Genomic DNA, 22,542 nt, shown 5'->3' with positions numbered 1-22,542 from the left:
AAAATATAATTTTAGTATGAATAGGAATTACTAACTAAAAAAAAAATAAGGCAATATACTTTTAAATACTACAACTTTACACACGCAGTTAAATTATCTTTGGTATGTTTCCCGGGCACAATAACAAAATCATTCAAACAGGCAAGTCACAAACCGGATCAGATTACCGTATTCAAACTGCCTAAGTTCAATAGAATCTAATTTTTTTCGTATCCAATCCCTTATTTGTCAAGTGCTTTGTGGATCATGGATCGCTTTAAACGATCCTTTTGGATTCATCTGACCCGCCGAATATTGCAAAACTTATTACGGCACAACATAAAAAAAATAATAACAGATTCTTGGATTTAAAAATAGGCAACAATAATTGTTCCCATACAATTTCATGTGTAACTGAATGGCATTACAGATTCAAGTTAGGAGGTGGCTTGATGATTATGGAACTTACAGGGAGTCAATTAGCTCCATGTCAAATCTTTCCACGAGTTTCTAGCATTCAGACACTATACATGAAAGAATACAAAATAAATCAATCATCATGTTTCATTTTTTTTGGGGGGGGGGGGGGGGTAAAATCATCATGTTTCTTTAATTCTTGTTTTTTTTTTTTCTCCCCGAACTTCAGCAAGAAAAATACATTTCAGATGGCACTAACGAACGCATAATGGTATTATTAGGTCATTGACAAATTCGTATCAATGAATAAGATATTCATCCCAAACAGTATGCAAACACAGCCCAAGCTGGCTCTTCTTAGAGAATCTTTGAATGGTAACTCACTTCCGGGCAGAAGCGATCCATGTAGAGCAAATGAAGTATCTGGAACATTTTGTTTCCCTCAGAAAATAGCGGGAATCATGTCAAGAAATTGCAACAGGATTGTTCCCAGGTGGGAGTTTACGAAGGGCATCAGTGTCAGATACTTTGGATGGAGGCCAGTAACGAAACATGGACCTACCAACAATGTTCTCCACTGGGAGGGGACCCCTGATATACACAAAAAACAGCAAACATGTTCAGCCAGACATCATTAATGATTAATCCAATGTTCAGATACAAAAATATGTTTTTAACTTCTGAGATCTGGTAGCAAATTTACATAAGCTAGATGTTTTTGAGAAGATCAGCATCAACAAATGGGTCGAAATCAATGGTCGACCTAGGCTAAAATATCCTCCAACATAAACAGAAAAAGTCAGCACAAAAGGGAGTGAGAAATTACCAGATATGAGAATCAAAGCTGTGGTTCCGATTGTCTCCCATAACAAACACATATCCTTCTGGCACAACCTGCAACCAAAACACAAAACTACCATTAACCACGTTGTCAACTCCCACAATCAATCAATAAAACAGTATCACCCATTCAAATTGCAAACATTACCATTGGATCCATCTCATACGCAAGAGGCTCCAACACAAATTCCTGTTCTTCAGCAACACCATTTACCAGCAGTTTCCCATCAGAAACCTACAACAAAACCCAAAACACGTATAAGACCATATCTTAGAAATCAAGGCACAACACCTTCAAGGCAACAAATTATTCCCTCAAAACATAAAAAACAAACCTCAACAGTGTCGCCAGCCTTAGCCACAATCCTCTTTATAAATACATCAGACGAACTAAAGCCAAACTCCTACATAACATAAACAATCAATGATCATCACAATTCACAATTCACAAGTCGTCACCACCTTAAAACATTCAACAAAAAAACAAGGGTCTTGGATGGATGATACCTCCAAACAAGGAGGCGCTTTGAAAATCACAATATCCGAAACATCAGGCTTTCTGAACAAGAACGAAACCTGCGACACATTAACAACCTGAATCAATTCAAAGAAGCAAAATAATAACAATAATAATTATAATAATAAAGAATACTTTAGTGAAAGAAAAAAGAAACCTTTTCGGTTAAAACACGGTCACCCACTTCAAGAGTAGGGTACATAGAAGAGGAGGGAATGGACCTAGGTTCAGCCAAGGAGGACTTAAAGAGCAAACTAACGGTAACGGCAGTGAACGCAGCTTTTGCGTCTTCGGAACAGACGTTGAGCAAGCGCGAAAGCCAACTACTTTTCCCAAAGCTGGAATCGGCGTTGGAAACCACGTGTGGCGTGCCACCTTTATCCACCTCCCACGTGGTGGGATCAGGAACGGACTCGTTGCAAGGAAGCCACTTGGAACCGGCCAAGAAGGGAATGATCGAGGTCGTTTTAAAGGGCGAAATACCCAAAACGCCCGTAGCCGCCGCGGATGACCCAGAAACACCCGCCGTTGACTTCACCAGCGAAATCAGGCCCACGATAATTGGGCTCTTGCACCCGTCGCCGACCAAGTCCCCGGCAAGGGTCGAATAAGTGGACCCGGCCCAGCAGGCGTTGGGCCTGGGCCTGGGCCTGGCGAAATTGCGGACTCCGCCGGCGGAAGAATCGAGATCCGGCTTCTGGGCGGCGCCGAAGAGGCGCGAGCGGATCCAGCATTCTTGGACGCATCGCGAGTTGGCGACGCGCACGCCGGCGGAGGAGACGAGATTCTGGGCGACGTAGCCCGAGAAGGAGAAGGTGACGCGGATAGCCATGACTATGAAGTTGATTAAGCGGAGGAAGAAAAGGTACAGGGTGCCTTTGGGGCGTCGGATTCGGGAGTGGCGAAACCCTAGCAAGCCACGCGCTGCATTTTGAGAGAGGGAATCGGTGGAGCGACGTGGAGAAGGTTGAATCGAAGGGTGGAGAGGACGGCGACGGAGGGAGTCGCCGGCGAAGCGATCCCCTGAAGAGCGGAAGAGAGAGAATGAGAAAGTGTGTACTGTGAAGGAAGGAACCCAAAACCCAAATGGAAACCAAGAAAGTGATTGGGTTTTAGTAAAATATGGCGGCTCCAACTATTCGCTGCATATTACATTATCGGACTTGCTTTTTTCTTTATTTACCACATTACCTTTAGTTCACCTATCTCATTTTTCATTCTCACTTTCATTTACAAATTAATTCCTTAATCACTATCTAAATAACACTATTGCATAAAAGTTATTTCATTTTTTTTATTAAAATATAAACTAATTTTAATTTATAAAATATATTTCAATTTTTCTCTCTTCAAATTCATTGATAATTCTAAATATATTTATCAGACAAATTTTATTAGTAATGTCAAGTTTAACTTTTAACCACACAAAAATATTAAAATTTGATGATCATGAAACTTTTGTATAAATAAATTTAGATAATTATTTTAAAAGTCAACAACATTAATATATATATTATTTATGATTAGAGAATAATCATTAAAAAATAACTTATCTTTTTTAATAAATATTAAATACTTACAAAAAAAATTATAATTCATGTAATTCTACCTGATTTAAACAAAATTATTTTATTCAAATAAAAAACTGTATGAATAAAAACATAGAAATTTACATAAACTACATATATATATATATATATATATATATATATATATATATATATATATATAGTTCGTCTTCATATTTACAAAAGATTATCCTTTTTCAACTCGTTCAAGGGATATAGGGTTTTATATAATGGGATGAGACTTTAGAAATTGGATTAGGTTCTTTGCATTTGAATATTCAACGGCGTGAATATTGTATACCAATTCTTAAAAAAAATATTATACATTAAATTATAAAATGGAATGAGTTAAAAAATATATATATATATATACTAATTGGCTTGAAAGTGCATGACAGGCGATCCTACTCCTTAGAAACCAGTGTTGTTAAACCTATTTCAATGAATAATGTTTAACTTTCGGGTATTGTAACATTCGATTTTCACATGTTTTAATTATATATAATTAAAAAATATAATAAATTATATAAAAATTAATATTAAATATAAATATTTTATTTATAATTTGTATAAACGAATATTTTAAATATATAATTTATATTTTAAATCTAGGATAAATAATATATAATATGATAAAATATTATTTTAATTATTGATATTTTATTTTATAAATATGAAAATTTAATTAATAAATAAATATGATAAATCAAAAATTAAATTATATAAGAAATCAACTTCTATATTATATATATATATATATATATATTATGCTAAATGTATTTAAATTTTTTTTTAATTTCTTATCTAATTATATTTTTTTATTTATTATAATTATTTATAAATTAAATTATAATATTTTTAAAATAAATTATCAATTAATAAAAATATTTTGCTACAATATAAATTATATATCATAAATCTACAATATAAATTATATGTTTAAAAATATCTATTTATAGAATTTTTAAATATAATTTATATGTTCAAACATAATATTTATTTGTATATTTTAATTACATATAATAAATATTTAGTTTGTACATACTGAAAGTTATATTTTATATTCAAAGTTAGAATTCAAATCTCTGACATCTTGGTTAAAGAACACAAATCACTATTATTGTCAACCAATATTGATAAAAAAAAATTTATTGAATAAATTGTATTTATAAATTTGACATAATTTAAAATTTATAAATTATTTCCCAATTTATTTTATTTAGGCATATAATGTATTTTTTAAAATATGAATCAATGGTAGCACTAATATAACAACACAATATAAAAAAAATGACATATTTCAACAATTTGATTAGTTAAAATTGCACACAAGTATGGTACATTTAAAAATATATTTTTAAATAAAGATATCATTTTCTATATAAAAAAAAGGAAATATTTTTTAATATTATTGCTTAAATTTAATTTGATTTAAATTTTTTAAATTTTTAATTGGATTTTTATTTTTTATAAATTATTTTGAACTTGATATATAATATTCAATTAAATATGTTAAATTGTACTTTTGACTCCTTTGTCATATTAAATTTATAATTTTGGTCCCTCAATTTTTAAATCCATAATTTTAATCCCTAAATTTCAAAGAATTTATAACTTTGATCCCTCATTAAATGTTTATCTATTGATCCATTGTAACTTAACATTATATAGATAACACAATAATTAATATTTAATAATATTTAAGTTAAATTATATTTCTAGTTCTCACATTTTATTTTTGTATCATTTATCACTTTTATGAGATAAAAATGAGAATTAAAAATAAAATTTAGCCCAAATATGATAAAAATATTAATTGTTAAGTTATCTACTTAATGTCAAATCATGATTAAAAATACATTTTTAACAATTAATGAGTAAATATTCAATGAGGAAACTAAAATTAAAAGACTAAAATTACAGATTTAAAAATAGAGAGATCAAAACCGTAAATTTGATATTATAAATGAACTATATAAGTGTAATTTAACTAATTAAATATATTTCTAAAATATATTTTACTTTAATATAATTAATATTTTAGTTTGTTTATGGCACAAGATCAATGTTTTTATAATAAATAAATATCTTTAAATATAAAAAATCATATTTTAGATTTACAATGAACAATTTCATATGTGATGTAAAATTAATTTTAAACATGAATAAATTCTTAAAAGAACTATTAAAAACTATTTCATAATTTTTTTTATATTTTCAAAATATTAAATAAAAAATTCTTAAAATCTTAAAATTATAAAAAAAATTAATAACTTTTTTCATTTACCAAACAAGATAATTAATTAAAATAAATAAATAAAACTAAAATTAAAGAAATATTAATTATCACTTTATTGTTTTTGAAATTTATGTAGATGTTATAAAATAAGAATTTAATTAAAATATATTAAAATATTTGTTTTACTTCTTTATTCAATCATAATCGTTATATACAGTCATTTTATACATTTATAATAATTATTTTTTTAATTATATTTAGAGTATTTTTAATTACTCAATATTTTAAATTTTTATAATAACAGTGGAAAAAAAACTCAACAAAGTCATATTTGATACACATAAAGCCACCTCATTTCTAAATCTTGTACAAATTTCGCTCGACAATAAAAAATAAAAAAAACTTTCCAAATTCTCTTTTAACATTCTCTTATTAATTTTCATATTCACTAAACAGTCCAACTAACGAGTGCTTTAAGAATAATGGTTAAAAAACTAAAAAATGTAAAGAAAAAAAATGAAATATCATGGTGAAAATATATTAGTAATTTTTTCTATAATTTTTCATTTTTGATTTTTTAATCAATAGCTTAAAGATACATGTTAAAATTATTTTTATGAAATAAAATATTATTAAATTTTAATTATATTTTTAAGTTATTGAATGTGTTTTTTTTTTTCATGGTTAAAAAAATTAAAAAGATTTATCAAAAAATAATGTAGATAGTAACCTTGCACGTTCCTTAGGGAACACCTGCATCTTGCATATCGTAAGCGCTTGTGTCATCTAATTATTATTTAGGATCAAAATTTGAGCAGGTACAAGTCAAAAGGGGAACATAAATTAAAATAATCTCATGTACCGGAAAATTAAAATATTTCTAATTACGAAGCTGACTGGCACGTTCTGCAACTGTATAGGCTATTGACTAAAAGTTAGTCGTGTGGTGGATTTTTATGTTGAGTCACCTACTTTATGATTACTGCCGTATAAAAGGTATTTTATGTTTTTTTAAATTATTATTAAAAATAATAAATAATTAAAATTATATAATAATAAGTATTATTAAAAGAAATATATAAATATTGAGTGAAATTTATATAATAAATAAATAATTCATAATTTATAAAAGGTAATTATAAAAGTAAAATTGTTCAAAAATATAGATATTAAATGAAATAATTTATTTATTTATTAATAGTATAGATATTAAAAAAGAAAGTGAAAAAGGAAAGAAGTAGAAAAGTTGGATAATTTTTTTAAGTGAGAGCAACTCCTAATTTTAGTGCATATTCACAAAAGTGATTATAAAATACATTTAAAATCTAAATGATTTTATAAAATAGATTATATTGTAGCTAAAATTAATGTTTAAGTGAAGCGATATATGTTCAGATATTTTTATTTTAAAGCTATTCTGTGATAAAATATATCATAAGTTTTTTAATCCAATGAAATTTTTTTATGATCTGTAATTAAATATAAGTTTTGAGGCAAAAATAATTATACTTAACAATAACCAAACATTTAGGATCTATTTCATGACCCGTATAAGATAGGATGTAATTTGAGGATAAGTGTGAGATATGACAAGAGTAGAATAAACTTTAATATTATCTAATATTTAATGAATATTATGATAAAAAATCAAGTAACTGTAACAATCCGGCTGGTCACTACACACGGCATAGCACACTAGAAACACCAGACAGATAGAACAAGTATATAAATATAGGATTTAGAATATATAAATATACAAAGTTCCAGTCTGACTAGAGTTAAAGTGTACCAAAAAAGTTTACAACCAAATGCTACTATCCCAAGTAGCCACAAGCAAAACAACCACACAAGCAAAACAGTTGCAAGGTCCGCCGGAGACTCACCACAAGACGCCCACCTATTCCTGCCCTGCTCCCACACATAGTATGATCATCGCAGTCCAAAAGCATGGAAAACAGCAAAAGGGTAAGCTAGTGAAATTAAAATTCAACATACAATTATATGAATATCACTATGAATAACCACAGATACAGTTATCACACACTTGTACAGCTTACACCACTCAACGTTTTCAGCACCGCAATACGGCAATATCAGCACTGCTAAGCAGCAACAACAGCACCACTCAAGTGGCTATAACGGCACCGCGCAGCGGCAACAACAGCACCGCTTTAGCGGTTAGAATCAGCACCACAAGTGTGGCTAACCCCAGCACCGACTTAGCGGCTATAATATCACCCAACTCAACACAGCTCAGCACAACACAGCACACAACACAACACAGGATAACACAGCACGACAATTCAACAAAATTATTATTTTCTACAATTCAGCCCAACAGTCTATAATTCTGCTATACTATAAAATTTCTCTTATTAATCCATTGATTTCAGCTCAACAATACACCTCTAATACAGCTAACATATTCATCTCAGCTTTATCCCCTAGTCATCACAGCATATTCATCAAATTCAACTTAGTTCAGCGTATAACATCATTGATTAACAATTTCGGCACAACTCAATAGCCAACATCATATAGATCGTCATCTCCTTGCGCGCCCGGCGCACTCGAGGTTGCGCCCAGCGCGGCTCAACCCGAGAGTACCAAGGCTCTCCCGCGCCTGGCGCAATTCCCAATTGCGCCTGCCTGGCAGAGACTCAAGGAATCTCGTGCGCTCAGCGGGGCCTAACCTGTGCCCAGCGTGGGGAAGGCAGAGACCTACCAAGGTCTCGCGCCCAGCGCAATTCGTAATTGCGCCCGGCATGCTCTTGGCAGAGACTCCCAAGGAGCCTCCGCGCCCAGCGAGTTCAAGGTGCGCCTAGCGCGACCCAAGTATCCCCAAAAAACATGTTACTCTTGATATCGCGCCCAGCGCAGCTCGAGTCACGCCCGGCGCGGGCCAACTAGAGAATCCCATTTACAAGCTCGCCCAGCGCACACAGCCTTGCGCCCGGCGGGCTTGCCTAAACAGAGTCTCCTGGTGGTCGCGCGCCCAGCGCGAAGAACAACGCCCAGCGCGAACTCATCAGTAACTCTCTCAAGTTCGAAAAATTCCCAAAACCTGCAAAATTTCACAACAAACTCACATGCAAACGGTTCAAAATGCCACATTTTCATCAAGGAGCTCGAAAGTTCCAGCTTTATACGCATGCAACAACAGATCAAAGAAATCCCAAATTTTTACTCCAAACCAAAAAACCCCAAAACCCCAATTTTTCCAGCAACCCAGCCAAAACACAATCAATCACCAGCAGCCATATGAGTTCCTAGACCCATTTTCCAGTCAAAAACGCAGCCAAAATACTAACTTCCCTTACCTCGGTGAAGAAATCCGAGCTTCCGGGAAGAGACGATTGAGGAACGGAGAAGAGAGAAAAGTTGGAGAAGACGAGGAACCCCCAAATGTTCAGCTAGCAACCTTAATCACACCACACCACCACCTTGAATCCAAGAAACCAAAGTGAAATCAGCCAAAATGAGAATGGAGGGAGAAAAGAGAGTGAAAGGGAGAGTTAGAGTGAGAGTTGGGAGGGGAGTATGGTCAGCTAAGGGTAGGGTCTCACAGTAACATTACTATATTATATACTTTGCATTTAGTATAAATTAGTAAGATATGATATAAATTATTGTTTTATTAAAATTTTATATAAATTTTTTAAAAATAAGTTTTAATTTAATTATTTAAATTTTTAAAATTAAAAAATATATATAATTTTAAATATAATATATAAAAATACTTTTTTTTATTTATGTATCTATTTTTATTGAAATTATAAAATATTTAAATTTATAATTATTATTCAAATATTTTCTTTTAAAATTATTTAAATGGTAATTTTCATTTTAATATACTTTAAATTTACATATCAAAATCATTATAATTAAATATAAAATAATATGTTGAAAAGCATATAATATAATATTATATATTAATATAAAAATCAATATATATATATATATATATTGCTATATTATTTATAAATTAATATTTATATATATTACTATGTAAATTTATATTATAATATATATATATATATATATATATATATATTGCTATATATTTTATAAATTATATTTAATATTATAATTATTATATGTTTTATTATTTTTATAATATAATATATTATATGAGATAATGTATAAAAGAAAAGAGAAGGAAGTTTATCCAATCATGTTGCTTTTTTGTAACATCATTGATTTTATGATGTTTTAATTTGATTATATGATTATTGTTATCTAGTTGTTAATTGTTGTAGTAGTGTTGTATAAGAACTTTAAAGTTATGGAACTCTGTGAGTTAAGTTGGTCTCTAGGGATAGTTGGACCAAAGATAAGTTAGTTTAACTTTAGGAAGGGTATATGAATTTTTTCTTAAAACAAAAGTCTCTTAAGTTCAAGTTTTAAGAAATCATAGGGAGAGAAGCTAGAAATTATCTTTAGAGCTTGAGAAAAACATTTTCCCTCCTCACTTCCGTAACCCATCTCTTACTTCTCCTACAACTGATCTAGTGGATTGAGTGTTGATTCAAGCTTGTTGAGCTAGGAGTCTTAAGTCTTAGGACTTGTGGAACTACTTATCTTCTTCCTCTTCTTGGTTTGAATCAACAAGAGGTAAGGGAAGTTTGTGTTTTAGATTATTGTTGTTGAGTGTTTGTTGTTTGATGTTGTAATTTGTGGTTGCATGATTTATTTGGTGAAAATCAAAGAATGGAAAATGTTTTAGAAGTGTTCTTGAGTGATTTAAGGAAATTTGAATTGTAGTAGTTGCATTTTGTAAATTAAGTTATTGTTAGGTTGTTTGTGATGCCTATATATTGTTTTGTGAGTTGCATGTTAGTTATTTGTTGAGTTTTAGGTGGATTACCCTAAAATTGAGTTTTTCCATAGATGCAAAACTAATATTGCATTGGGCACACCTTTGGGCACTAAGAGTGGTTCCAACCAAGGGGTTATATCTCATCCATGCTGGTTAGGGATGTTCATGGGTTGACTTAATTCGGGTTTAGATAAAAATCTAATTCAAACCAATTAAATTTAATTGGTTTAGATTGGTTTGAATTTTTAAATTTTTTTTGCTTAACTCAAATCGAATCAATCCAATATTGATTGGATTGGTTCGGTTTGGGTCATTGAATATTCAATAATTTTTTAAAAAAAATATTTTTTTTCTCAAGGTAAATAGATTTTTCAACATTAACTAAATTGATATATTGTAAAAAATTAACTAAATTGATAGATCTACAATATAGTTCCTCTTAGTTTCTTTTCTTAATATACTTAAAGATTTTAAAAGCACCACAGTGTGTGAAAAATGACACTCAATATATTGCAATATAGTTTTTCTTGGTTTCTTTAAGTATTTGAAAAAAAAGAATAAAAAATCTACATATTATAACACAAAAATGTCTTCAAAATAATCAAAATGATACATATATATATAAATTCTTAACCAAATAAAAAATATAAAAAAATTAATATACAAATTAATTGGTTTGTTTCAGGTTGATTTGAATTTTAAATATGTAAAATTGATATCTGAACTAATCAACATCAAGTTTAATTGGTTTGCTTTGGGTTGAACCCAAACAAAAAAAATTGAACCAATTTAATTGGTTCAGTTTGAATTGTTGGATTCATCTGATTGATCTGATTTGATGAACACCCCTAACCGTCGAGTGTAAGGAGAGAGAATCGTCTTGGACTAAAATCATGTCGAACGTATTTTGAATGACACCGAACGTGAGGAGAGAGAATCGTTTCGAGTTGAAATCACATCGAGTGCCAATGGAGTGGCATCGGACGCGAATAAAATTGAACCAATTTAATTGGTTCAGTTCGAATTTTGATGAACACCCCTAATCGTTGAGCATAAGGAGAGAGAATCATTTTGGATAGAAATCATGCCGAACATGAGGAGAGAGAATTGTTTCGAGTTGAAATCACATTGGGTGCCAATGGAGTGACATCGAATGTGAATCGTGTGGAGGTCCTTGCATGTTAGGGTTGGGCATGGGCTCTTGCCACGCTAGTTGTGAGAGAGTGGGAGACTCTTTGTCTCAACCATGCTAGGAACGAGTAGTTTGGTGTTAAGCATGGACGAGATATGGAGTCCTCTACCTCAATGATGTCGGGCGTCCTCTAAGTGGTGTCAAGCACGGGTTGTATGATAAAAATTTGTTGTTTAAAATTATTTTATAGTTGAATTATGATGATTAAGTCGTATGTTTGATGATGTATGATGATGAATAAGTCGTGTGTTTGATGATGAATCATATGTTGTAAGTTGATATATTATATGATGATATTTAAGTTGTAAGTTGTTAAAATGATGAAGTTGTATAATTGTATGGTGTTACAATTTTTCATGTTATTAAAGTTGTTATGCATGTGGTGAAGATACATGTATTTGATAAGATATATAAAAGCTTAAAGGAGAGGACAATGTGTTTTAAAAATTAGAATATTCTATTGTGTAGATATATGTTACGATGCTTCGAGAGTCTGATTGAAACTCTTCAGTAAATAAGTTGGCTTCTAAATGAATAGTTATTTTAAGTTGTCTCCTCTAGGTTTTATATAGTGGGTAAGGTCGAGGCATACATGTATAAAACGACCAAGCAAGTAAAGTATAAGGTTGAGGACTTAGTCCCTTACCAAGCTTTGGAGGGATGTAGTACTTGAAGGATAATCAGTGGGTTAGTATTGTAGACTAATATCGTGGTAGACTCATACAAAAATTGTTATACCTTGACAATAATACTAAACTTCCTAGTTTAAGTAGTGAGACCTAAGAAATCAAATTAAGTTGCTAAATAGGATCTCTATGAGACCTGAAGTTGTTTATACCTGACTTGATTGTGATAGGTCAAATGATGTCATTTGATAGGGTTTAGTCACTTAAATTGCTCATCTCTATTATAGGATATCTCCTTAATTGATATGCATTGTGAGGCATTAGTTGTATATTGTTGTATGATCACCATGTCGTTAAGATGAAATTGTTTAAGTTAATTTATGTTGTAAGTTATAAGAGTAGTATTGGTAACAAGTTGAAGTTGTATGTTGAGATTGATGTTGTTTACATTGTCCATGTCAACATTGATGTTGTGCTTGCATGTTGTTTTTATTTCACAAGTCTACCATATGTTTTCCTTGTGGTTGAAATTGCAATGATTATATTTGATATGAGAGTAGGACAATATTATAAGCATTGCTTGGTTAGTTGGCTGTGAGTCATGCTTGGAGATGACTCCTTTTGTGATGTCTTTTGTTAACGGCTAGGTCTTATATAAGCATTTGACTAACGAGTATGATTATTTATATACTTTTATATATTTTGTATGTCGATTATATATGTGTACATGTTATGTTTTATATCTTCTACCTTATACATATATTAATATGTGCATGATAACCCTAGGCGAGTTAGTTTTTTTTCTCTATTGCATAGTGACTGAACTGTAATAAGTGTAGTGATTTGTCAGATCGTTACACTTTTTAACCCAACTATTCCCTTAAGATAAAAAAAAATACACTACACCAATTGAATAAGACAAGTTAAGAGACATGATAACACTATCATATCCTATTGTGCAACAAATGTAATACTCTAAGTTTTATAAAATTATTAAAATAATATTTTAATTAATTAAATGAGTTTTAGAAAATAGTTCAAAGGATTTTAAAATAAGTATGAATGTTTTTAATTAATAAAAAAGGTTTGTGAAATTATTTTGTTATAATAAATATTTAGAGAAAAATTTGTGTTTTTTATTATAATTGTTTTATTTATTTTTTTATTTATACTTTATTTTGTTTATTAAGAAAAATGGGAGTTTCTTTTTAAGTTTTTGCTCTTCTCTACGCTTCTATTCTTCGAAACCCAAGAACACTAAGAGGGGAACATAGAGGCTACAGATTATATCTTGGAGATCCATGTGCATCATCAAGTATCTATTTAGGTAAAGGGGAGTGAAAGTTCTCTCTTTGGAGTGTGGGGTATCTGTTAGGTAGAGGAATTGACCTCTAATCTCGTTGTTTGTCTTCTGTGCTATTTGAAAGAAACCCAAAAATTGTGCTTATAGTTGAGTAATGCATGTCATATGATTTGTATGTGCTTTGTGGTTAATCCATGAGTTGTATATGTTATGAATTACAAATTATTTGGGTTAATTGTGAATATATGAGATCATTAGTTCCTGTAGAAATCTCTTAATTTATAGAGTAGGATGAAGATTGATGAAATCGTGATATTATTGTGAAATTGATGTTTGTGTTTCATTAATTGATGGTATAAAAGTATAATTTAGGCAATTTTTTTAATCGATTGGATTAAGAGAATCAAGTTTAGTGTGAGTGATGCCTTGTTATTTGAAAATTCTAGTATGAACATACTTTATTTTTATTCAATTTCTCTCTATGTAATTAACCAAATAAAGCTTTCGTTATTGGGCTGGAAAGTATACATCTATGACTATAGTATAAACCCAAGAATCACATAAAAGTATTAATAAATGATTGAGTTATGTGAGTTAGAAGATGAATTTCACACTTTGTGCGCGAAATGTATCATTTGTACCTTGTAAGCTTTACAAGGAAACTAAAATGATTGAATTAGTGTTTGTTTTCTTCAAAAGAATGATAACTTTGGATGTTAGCTTTCCAAAGTCATTGGAATCACTCAAAACAAAAGTCAAATCTAAACTTTTGTTTGTTGGGATGGAAAGTATACATTTGGAGCTATAGTTTAAACTCAAGAATCAAATAAAAATGTTAATAAATGATCGAGATATGTGAATTAGAAGATGAGTTTCACATTCTATGTGCGAAATGCAACCTTTGTACCTTATAAGATTTGCGAGGAGACTAAATTGACTAAATTAGCATTTGTTTTCTTCATAAGAATTGTAGCTTTGGATGTTAGCTTTCTGATGATAGTTGAATCACTCAAAACAAAGGTTTAAAACTCAAGTTATAATCAAAATAGCGAGTGAAAGTCAAACTATCATATTTAGGCTTAAACAACACAATTTTGTAATTTTTAAAAATTGTAGATGGTAAAACAAATGTTTTAGGTCAACATAGAAGTTGTAAATAATTATCTTATATTTCCAATAAAATTGATATCAACTTGATATCATATGTACAACTCTAGATATCACGTTTAAACTCCACAATGTCATAGAAGCTTATGATAAGAAGAAGCAATAGTTTGTGAGTTGTAATGGTATTATTTTTGTAACGACCCGCCACGGTCTCTACACTTAGTGGAATCGCACTACAACTAGTTAACTAAGAGAATATTAAACTGGATAACACATACATACAGGCATAAATATAAAGATCGAAATAATTAAGTTTCTGTATATAAAATATAGCACCATATATGTACAGTCATCCCAAAATATTCCTTAGTGCCGGTCAAGCACTGACAAAAAAAAAAATGTTACCCAGAATGGTAACTCAAAACACGAGACTCAGCTCCTCGTCTCACAACGATCATCTCTACTCCCAAGCTATCCCTGACCTGCTCCCATACCAAGTATGATCATCGCAGTTCCACCACATGGAAAACAGAAGGGTAAGCTAGAATTCAAAGATCAATAATACAAGTACAGAATAAAAATTCTATACTACACATGCATCCCAAATCCTGTCCCTAAGGAACCTTTCATCTCAATCAATCATTCATTCACCAAACATGAAGTCAAACACCACACTTCATCATATTAATAATCATGCAATGAATGCAACTCATGACAGATAGGCATACATATCAATCATCTAATGCATCGTCACGCATACACCTAGGAGATCTCCATAACAATAGAGCTGTATAAGTGACATTCCATCCTACCGAAACCACCCCAACCGTTTTCACGCCCAATGCGCCCGCTCGGTCACAGCTAAACAGGATATATAATCCTCACTCGGGTTTACTCGGATGATGTCACTTACACACTTGGAAGTCCAGATCCACCGTCAGGTATAGCACAGCTGGGTACGGGCTTACCACGACCTTGGCATGCATTAACCAAGTCAATTGTGGAGTTCGCCCACCGACTATCCGCAAGGATCCACGCACCTTCCCGAGTACTTGGTTAAGGGAATAACCCTCGACCTCATACCCCGCTCCAACACTAGCTAAGGACTTAGAGGAGACTCACCCAACCCAGTGGCCTATCTGAGCACCACTCTCCCAAATCCAGTGGCCTCCCAGAGCACCACTCTCATATATTAGTGGCCTATCCAAGCACCACTCTCAAGAGACTCTATGTGAGCTCTTCCAGTTCGAAATATTTTTCCTCTCCTCAAGTCCTAGGCTAGACTCATGCCATAGGCATCACATGCAATCATGCATCATACATCATAATGGTCTGCCCACCATCATGATCAACAACCATACACATGTCATAAGACATCACATGCAATAATGCATCATACATCATAAATGGTCTACCTACCATTATGATCAATACATACCATATGAACGTATCATATTCAAACATTCATATATATCATCACAAAGCATACATATGAATCACACCTCACCATACATCATATATCATACATACATGATCTAAAACTTCAACTTTAAACATGCATAAGCATCAATTCATTCATAAATATATTCAAGCACAGTGCCGTCAACTCGCGCCTGGCCTAACACCAACCCAAGAGCTCTAAGCTCTTCCACGCCTGATACGCTCAACCTGCGCCCGGCCTAAAACTATTCAGAGAGTTCAAAATTCTCATCCAAACTAACAAATTCAGCCACATGCAAACAATCTAGCTTCCCTTACCTGAAGATTGGCTCAGATAGCCAAAGACTGAATCAAAAGTATAATTTCCCCTCGAGGCTCAACTCGAAACTTCAGTCCTCCCAAAACAAGCTTTCTAATCTGAAATTCAAGAAAAGACAGAAGGAGTTATTGATCTAGAGGAGAAAAGGAGTTAAACAGAGAAATTTGGGAGAGAAAGGAGCTCACTGACCCAGAGACCTTCTCTCTAAAACTTCTCTCTAGAACCATAACTCCTCACGGCCCCCCCTTCACCCCTATTTATAGGCAATCCGGAGTGGCCAGAACGGCCCGTACCGATACCGGAACGGCCCGTTCTGAACTCCCAGATCACGCACAAAATCCACGCCCAGAACGGCCCGTTCTGAAAACAGAACGGCCCGTTCCGGGACTCATCCAGAACGGCCCGTTCTCCCTCAGGAACAGCCCGTTCTCCCTCCGGAACGGCCCATTCTCCCTCCAGAACGGCCCGTTCTCCTTCCTAGAACGGCCCGTTCTCCTTGCCGGAACGGCCCGTTCTCAACTACAATATGTAGTTCAATTCAGTAGTGTGGAACGGCCCATTCCAGTTTGGGAACGGCCCGTTCTGGGCTACTGAATCAGCCTCTTTTTTTTTCTTTTTTTTTTTTACAATGTTACAATTTTATTCTTTAAGTGTTTAATCTTGAGAATGGTTTGAGATACTTATATAAATAGTTAAAAAAAGAGAAAGTAAGAGAGAAAATATTTTTGAATGAGTTATGATGAACATACCAAATTATGTTTATAAGACCTTGTGCTTGAGTTTTTGTACCTGTATGAGATATGAGAGCTTCTATGTAATGTTCATGATATGAAATGTTCATGTGTGGCATGAAAACTTTATATGTGATATGAGATGATTATACGTGATGTGATATGGAATGTTGATTTTGACTTGAAAATGTTATGTACAACATTTGAGATGTTGGTGAATGATGAGACGTGAGGTGATGATAACGCGTCATATGAGAATGAAATGATGATGATATGGTATGTGAATGAGTTGAGTTTGTGATAAAGTTATGTGATGTGTATTTGTGATGATGATATGATGAGAATTGTGCATGTATGTGAGACATGCATCATGTGCATGAAATATTTTATAATTGTACACGAGAAATCGCCTTTGGACCATGAGTATTAGCCTTTAGGCCATGTGTTATGAGATCTTTTGGTGCCAAATGCATATGATCTAATCGATGATGAGGCTTAAACTTTATGATATGCTTGTGAGTCAAGCTTTGATAAGATGTAATATCGAGAATTTAGAGTTATGTTTTGTAATGGTTCAAAAGGTGCATAATGGAGTCCTACACCTCCTGCCATATAGAGCCTCAAAAGGTGCCATGCCAATACTCGCATGATAACTATTATTATAGGTAAACTCTACCAATGGCAACACCTCCTCCCAGCTACCCAGATGGTCCAACACACAAGCTCTCAGAAGATCCTCTAGTGACTGAATTGTCCTTTCCGACTGACCATCTGTCTGTGGATGATAGGCGGAACTCAACCTCAATCTCGTTCCCAACGCCTGATGTAGAGTCTGCCAAAACCTTGAAGTAAACCTTGGATCTCTGTCAGAAATAATACTGGAAGGCACTCCATGCAGCCGTACTATCTCTCGGATATATAACTGTGCAAGCCTCTCCAAGGACCACTTCTTGTTGACAGGAAGAAAATGAGCACACTTTGTCAACCTATCAACAATCACCCAGATAGAGTCACTGTTCCTAGTTGTCCTAGGCAATCCAACCACAAAGTCCATAGTGACACTATCCCACTTCCACTCAGGAATCTCCATCAACTGTAAAACCCCTCCGGGCCTCTGATGCTCAATCTTCGCCTTCTGACAAGTCAAACAAGCGGCTACAAACTCTGCTATCTCCTTCTTCATACCAGGCCACCAAAAACTTTTCTTGATGTCTTGATACATCTTAGTCATACCAGGATGTATGCTAAGACGACTCATGTGTCCCTCCTCTAGAACAACTCTCCTCAACTCTGAATCACAAGGCAGACAAATTCGACCTCTGAATCTTAGAATCCCATCAGTACCAAGCTCAAAACCAGCTGCCCTCTCAGTACCAAGTAATCCCAAAGTCCTTAACAACTCTGGATCCTGTAACTGTTTAGTTCCCACCTGCTTCAAGAACTCATTAGTTATGGTGATCATACCACAGCTAATGTGATCCTGAACAACCTCCACCTCTAGTCTCAAATCTCGGAACTGTTCAATCAACTCCAACTCCCTAATCATCATAGCCGACATGTGAATGGATTTCCTACTCAATGCATCAGCTACCACATTCGCCTTTCCAGGATGATACATCAACTGGAAATCGAAGTCCTTTAGAAATTCCATCCACCTCCTCTGCCTCATATTCAACTCTTTCTGATCAAACAGATATTTCAAACTCTTGTGATCACTGTATACACTGAATCTCGCACCATACAGATAGTGCCTCCACGACTTCAAGGCAAATACCACAGCTGCAAGCTCCAAATCATGAGTAGGATAATTTCTCTCATGGGTCTTCAGTTGCCTCGAAGCATATGCCACTACTCTCCCTCCCTGCATCAACACACAACCTAACCCCTGGTGAGAAGCATCACAGAACACATCAAAATGCTCACCAGTGTTAGGTAACACCAAAACTGGAGAAGTGGTTAACCGTCTCTTTAGTTCCTGAAAACTCTGCTCACAAGCGTCCGTCCAAACAAAAGGTTGATCTTTTCGAGTCAGTTGAGTCAAAGGCATTACTATTCGAGAAAAACCCTCAATGAACCTCCGATAGTAACCCGCCAACCCAAGAAAACTCCTAATCTCTGTAGCAGTCATCGGACGCTCCCACTGAATCACAGCCTCCACCTTGGCTGGATCTACTGCAATCCCCTCTGCCGATATCACATGCCCCAAAAATCTCACCTCGGACAACCAAAACTCACACTTGGACAGTTTGGCATACAACTGTCTCTCTCTTAACACCTCCAAAACCGACCTCAAATGCTCACGGTGATCCTCCAATGATCTAGAATACACCAAAATATCATCAATGAAGACCACCACAAATCTGTCCAAGAACGGTCTAAAGATCATGTTCATGTAATCCATGAACACTGCTGGAGCATTAGTGACACCAAAAGGCATCACCACATACTCATAGTGACCATACCTAGTCCTAAAGGCAGTCTTCGGTATGTCACTCTCCTTCACCCTAATCTGGTGATATCCGGATCTCAAATCAATCTTTGAAAACACTGAAGCTCCCCTCAGCTGATCCATCAAATCATCAATCCTTGGAAGGGGATATTTATTCTTTATCGTTAATTTATTCAGCTGCCGATAATCAACACACAAACGGGCCCCACCATCTTTCTTCTTCACTAACAGTATCGGAGCACCCCAAGGAGAAACACTGGGCCTCACCATCTGTTTCTCCAACAAATCCTCAATTTGTGTCTTCAGCTCTACCAACTCAGCTGGAGCCATCCTATAAGGAGCCACTGATACCGGTCCTGCACCTGGTACCAGATCAATGCTAAACTCAACATCACGCCTGGGTGGCAATCCTGGCACATCATCTGGAAACACCTCAGGAAATTCACTGACAATCTCGATCCCAGCGATAGCTCTCTCTGTCTCAATACTCAAAGTTGCAAACAACATGAAGCACTCAGCTCCATCCCTCATCAACTGCTCAGCCTGACCCGCTGATACCAACACCTCATCCTCCAACTGAGGAAACATCAACTCTCTCCGAGCACAATCTATAAGGATGTGATGGGCAGATAACCAATCCATCCCTAAGATTATGTCGATATCCACCATGGGCAACACAATCAGGTTCACTCGGAACCTCCTACCAGACACCTCTATCGGGCATCTCACACACATCTCCGACGTCACCACAGAAACTGAAGCCGGAGTAGACACAAACAAATCAACATGCAAGGAAGATACTGACAAACCCAATCTCTTCACACAATCAACAGAAATAAAAGAATGCGTGGCTCCAGAATCGAATAAAAATAAAACATCCTCACCTGCTGCCTTCCCCTTTCCCTTCACTAAGTCTGATGAAGTAGAAGCCTCTGCACCTGACAATGCAAACACTCTCCCCGCAGCTGTAGGTCTGGGTGGCCTCGGGGCACTCCCAGATGAAGTCGCCGGTGTCTGACAATCTCTAGAGATGTGGCCTGGCCTACCACATCTGAAGCAAACATTCCCCGGAAGGGAACAATCTCTCACCATATGTGCTCCTCCACATCGATAACACCGCATCGACTGTGCTCCGCCCTGAGGAGTAACAGGTCGAGGTCCCCTACTAACAGCTCCTCTCTGAGACTGTACAGGTCTGTCATAAGGTCCCCTCTGCTGGCCTCCCCTCCTGGACCCAGATGATCCCTCCTGAACTCTAGCAGCCTTACCGCTGCTACCACCACTCTCCAAACTCTCAACAGTCTTTGCCTTCTCAACCAAGGCAGGAAACTCTACTATGGACATGGGGACTATAACCCTCTTCAGCTCGTGCCTCAATCCCTCCGCAAACTTTCTACATCTCCAAGCCTCAGATATGGCCTGAGAGTAGAAACGAGCTAGATGCTCAAACCTCATAGCATACTCAGAAACAGACAAGCTCCCCTGATGTAATCTCATGAACTCTGCCTCCTTAGCGTATCTAACGCTATCCGGGAAATATTTCTCCAAAAAGACCCTCCTGAAGCAATCCCAGTCAACAGGCACACCCCTGCTCTCTAACATCTGCCTGGTGCCTCTCCACCAGTACTCAGCCTCGCCCCCCAGCATGTAAACTGCATAAGCCAACTTTCTCTCATCAGAAGATCCTAAAACACTAAAAATCTTCTCCATATCCCTCAACCACTGATCTGCCACATCAGGATCTGAATCCCCTCTGAACTGAGGAGGCTGACATCCCCTGAACTCTGCTAAATCTCTCCCCTCCTGAGAGACCACCGGTCTAGCTGCATCAGCCGCAGCTCTAGCTGCCTCAGCCGCAGCTCTACCTGCGTCCATATGAGCAAAGTGAGCACTCTGCTGCTGCATCGCCATGGCTATCATCTCCATGGCCCTAGCAATCTGGTCATACTGGGGTTTCACCATACTACAAGAATTCAAACATCCTATTAGTAACATAATACCCCCACAATTCACCAAAGGCTAACACATATCAGAGATATGACACAACAGAAACCTAGAAGGATCACTCCCCACATAGTATCCTAAAAGACTCGACCGGCTCTGATACCATAAAAGTGTAACGACCCGCCACGGTCTCTACACTTAGTGGAATCGCACTACAACTAGTTAACTAAGAGAATATTAAACTGGATAACACATACATACAGGCATAAATATAAAGATCGAAATAATTAAGTTTCTGTATATAAAATATAGCACCATATATGTACAGTCATCCCAAAATATTCCTTAGTGCCGGTCAAGCACTGACAAAAAAAAAATGTTACCTAGAATGATAACTCAAAACACGAGACTCAGCTCCTCGTCTCACAACGATCATCTCTACTCCCAAGCTATCCCTGACCTGCTCTCATACCAAGTATGATCATCGCAGTTCCACCACATGGAAAACAGAAGGGTAAGCTAGAATTCAAAGATCAATAATACAAGTACAGAATAAAAATTCTATACTACACATGCATCCCAAATCCTGTCCCTAAGGAACCTTTCATCTCAATCAATCATTCATTCACCAAACATGAAGTCAAACACCACACTTCATCATATTAATAATCATGCAATGAATGCAACTCATGACAGATAGGCATACATATCAATCATCTAATGCATCGTCACGCATACACCTAGGAGATCTCCATAACAATAGAGCTGTATAAGTGACATTCCATCCTACCGAAACCACCCCAACCGTTTTCACGCCCAATGCGCCCGCTCGGTCACAGCTAAACAGGATATATAATCCTCACTCGGGTTTACTCGGATGATGTCACTTACACACTTGGAAGTCCAGATCCACCGTCAGGTATAGCACAGCTGGGTACGGGCTTACCACGACCTTGGCATGCATTAACCAAGTCAATTGTGGAGTTCGCCCACCGACTATCCGCAAGGATCCACGCACCTTCCCGAGTACTTGGTTAAGGGAATAACCCTCG

General features: G+C 35.1%; 1 protein-coding gene across 1 annotated transcript; it reads right to left on the bottom strand.

The window, feature by feature from the left end:
* Positions 1–319: 319 nt before the first annotated feature.
* LOC109802087 (thylakoidal processing peptidase 1, chloroplastic) lies at positions 320–2,855 on the bottom strand. The gene is made up of 6 exons (XM_020363299.3): positions 1,911–2,855; positions 1,744–1,812; positions 1,572–1,640; positions 1,385–1,471; positions 1,223–1,290; positions 320–987 (listed from the first exon to the last, which is right to left on the bottom strand). Exons 1-6 carry the CDS (start codon positions 2,583–2,585, stop codon positions 861–863), a joined length of 1,095 nt encoding a protein of 364 aa, XP_020218888.1. The 5' UTR covers positions 2,586–2,855; the 3' UTR covers positions 320–860.
* Between the last annotated feature and the right edge of the window lie 19,687 nt (positions 2,856–22,542).

This window comes from Cajanus cajan, chromosome 4 (assembly GCF_000230855.2).
Source record: "Cajanus cajan strain Asha chromosome 4, NIPB_CcT2T_4, whole genome shotgun sequence".
Classification (NCBI taxonomy): Eukaryota; Viridiplantae; Streptophyta; class Magnoliopsida; order Fabales; family Fabaceae; genus Cajanus; species Cajanus cajan.
Note: the sequence above shows the minus strand (reverse complement) of the source record. Positions and strands in the feature narration are given on the sequence as shown.

Excerpts from the sequence above, each read along its gene's own strand:
- LOC109802087 (XM_020363299.3), bottom strand. The coding sequence starts at position 2,585 with ATGGCTATCCGCGTCACCTTCTCCTTCTCGGGCTACGTCGCCCAGAAT. Across the intron at positions 1,291-1,384 it reads CGTATGAGATGGATCCAATG|GTTGTGCCAGAAGGATATGT; the intron begins GTAATGTTTGCA and ends TTTTGGTTGCAG. Across the intron at positions 988-1,222 it reads AGCTTTGATTCTCATATCTG|GGGTCCCCTCCCAGTGGAGA; the intron begins GTAATTTCTCAC and ends TGTGTATATCAG.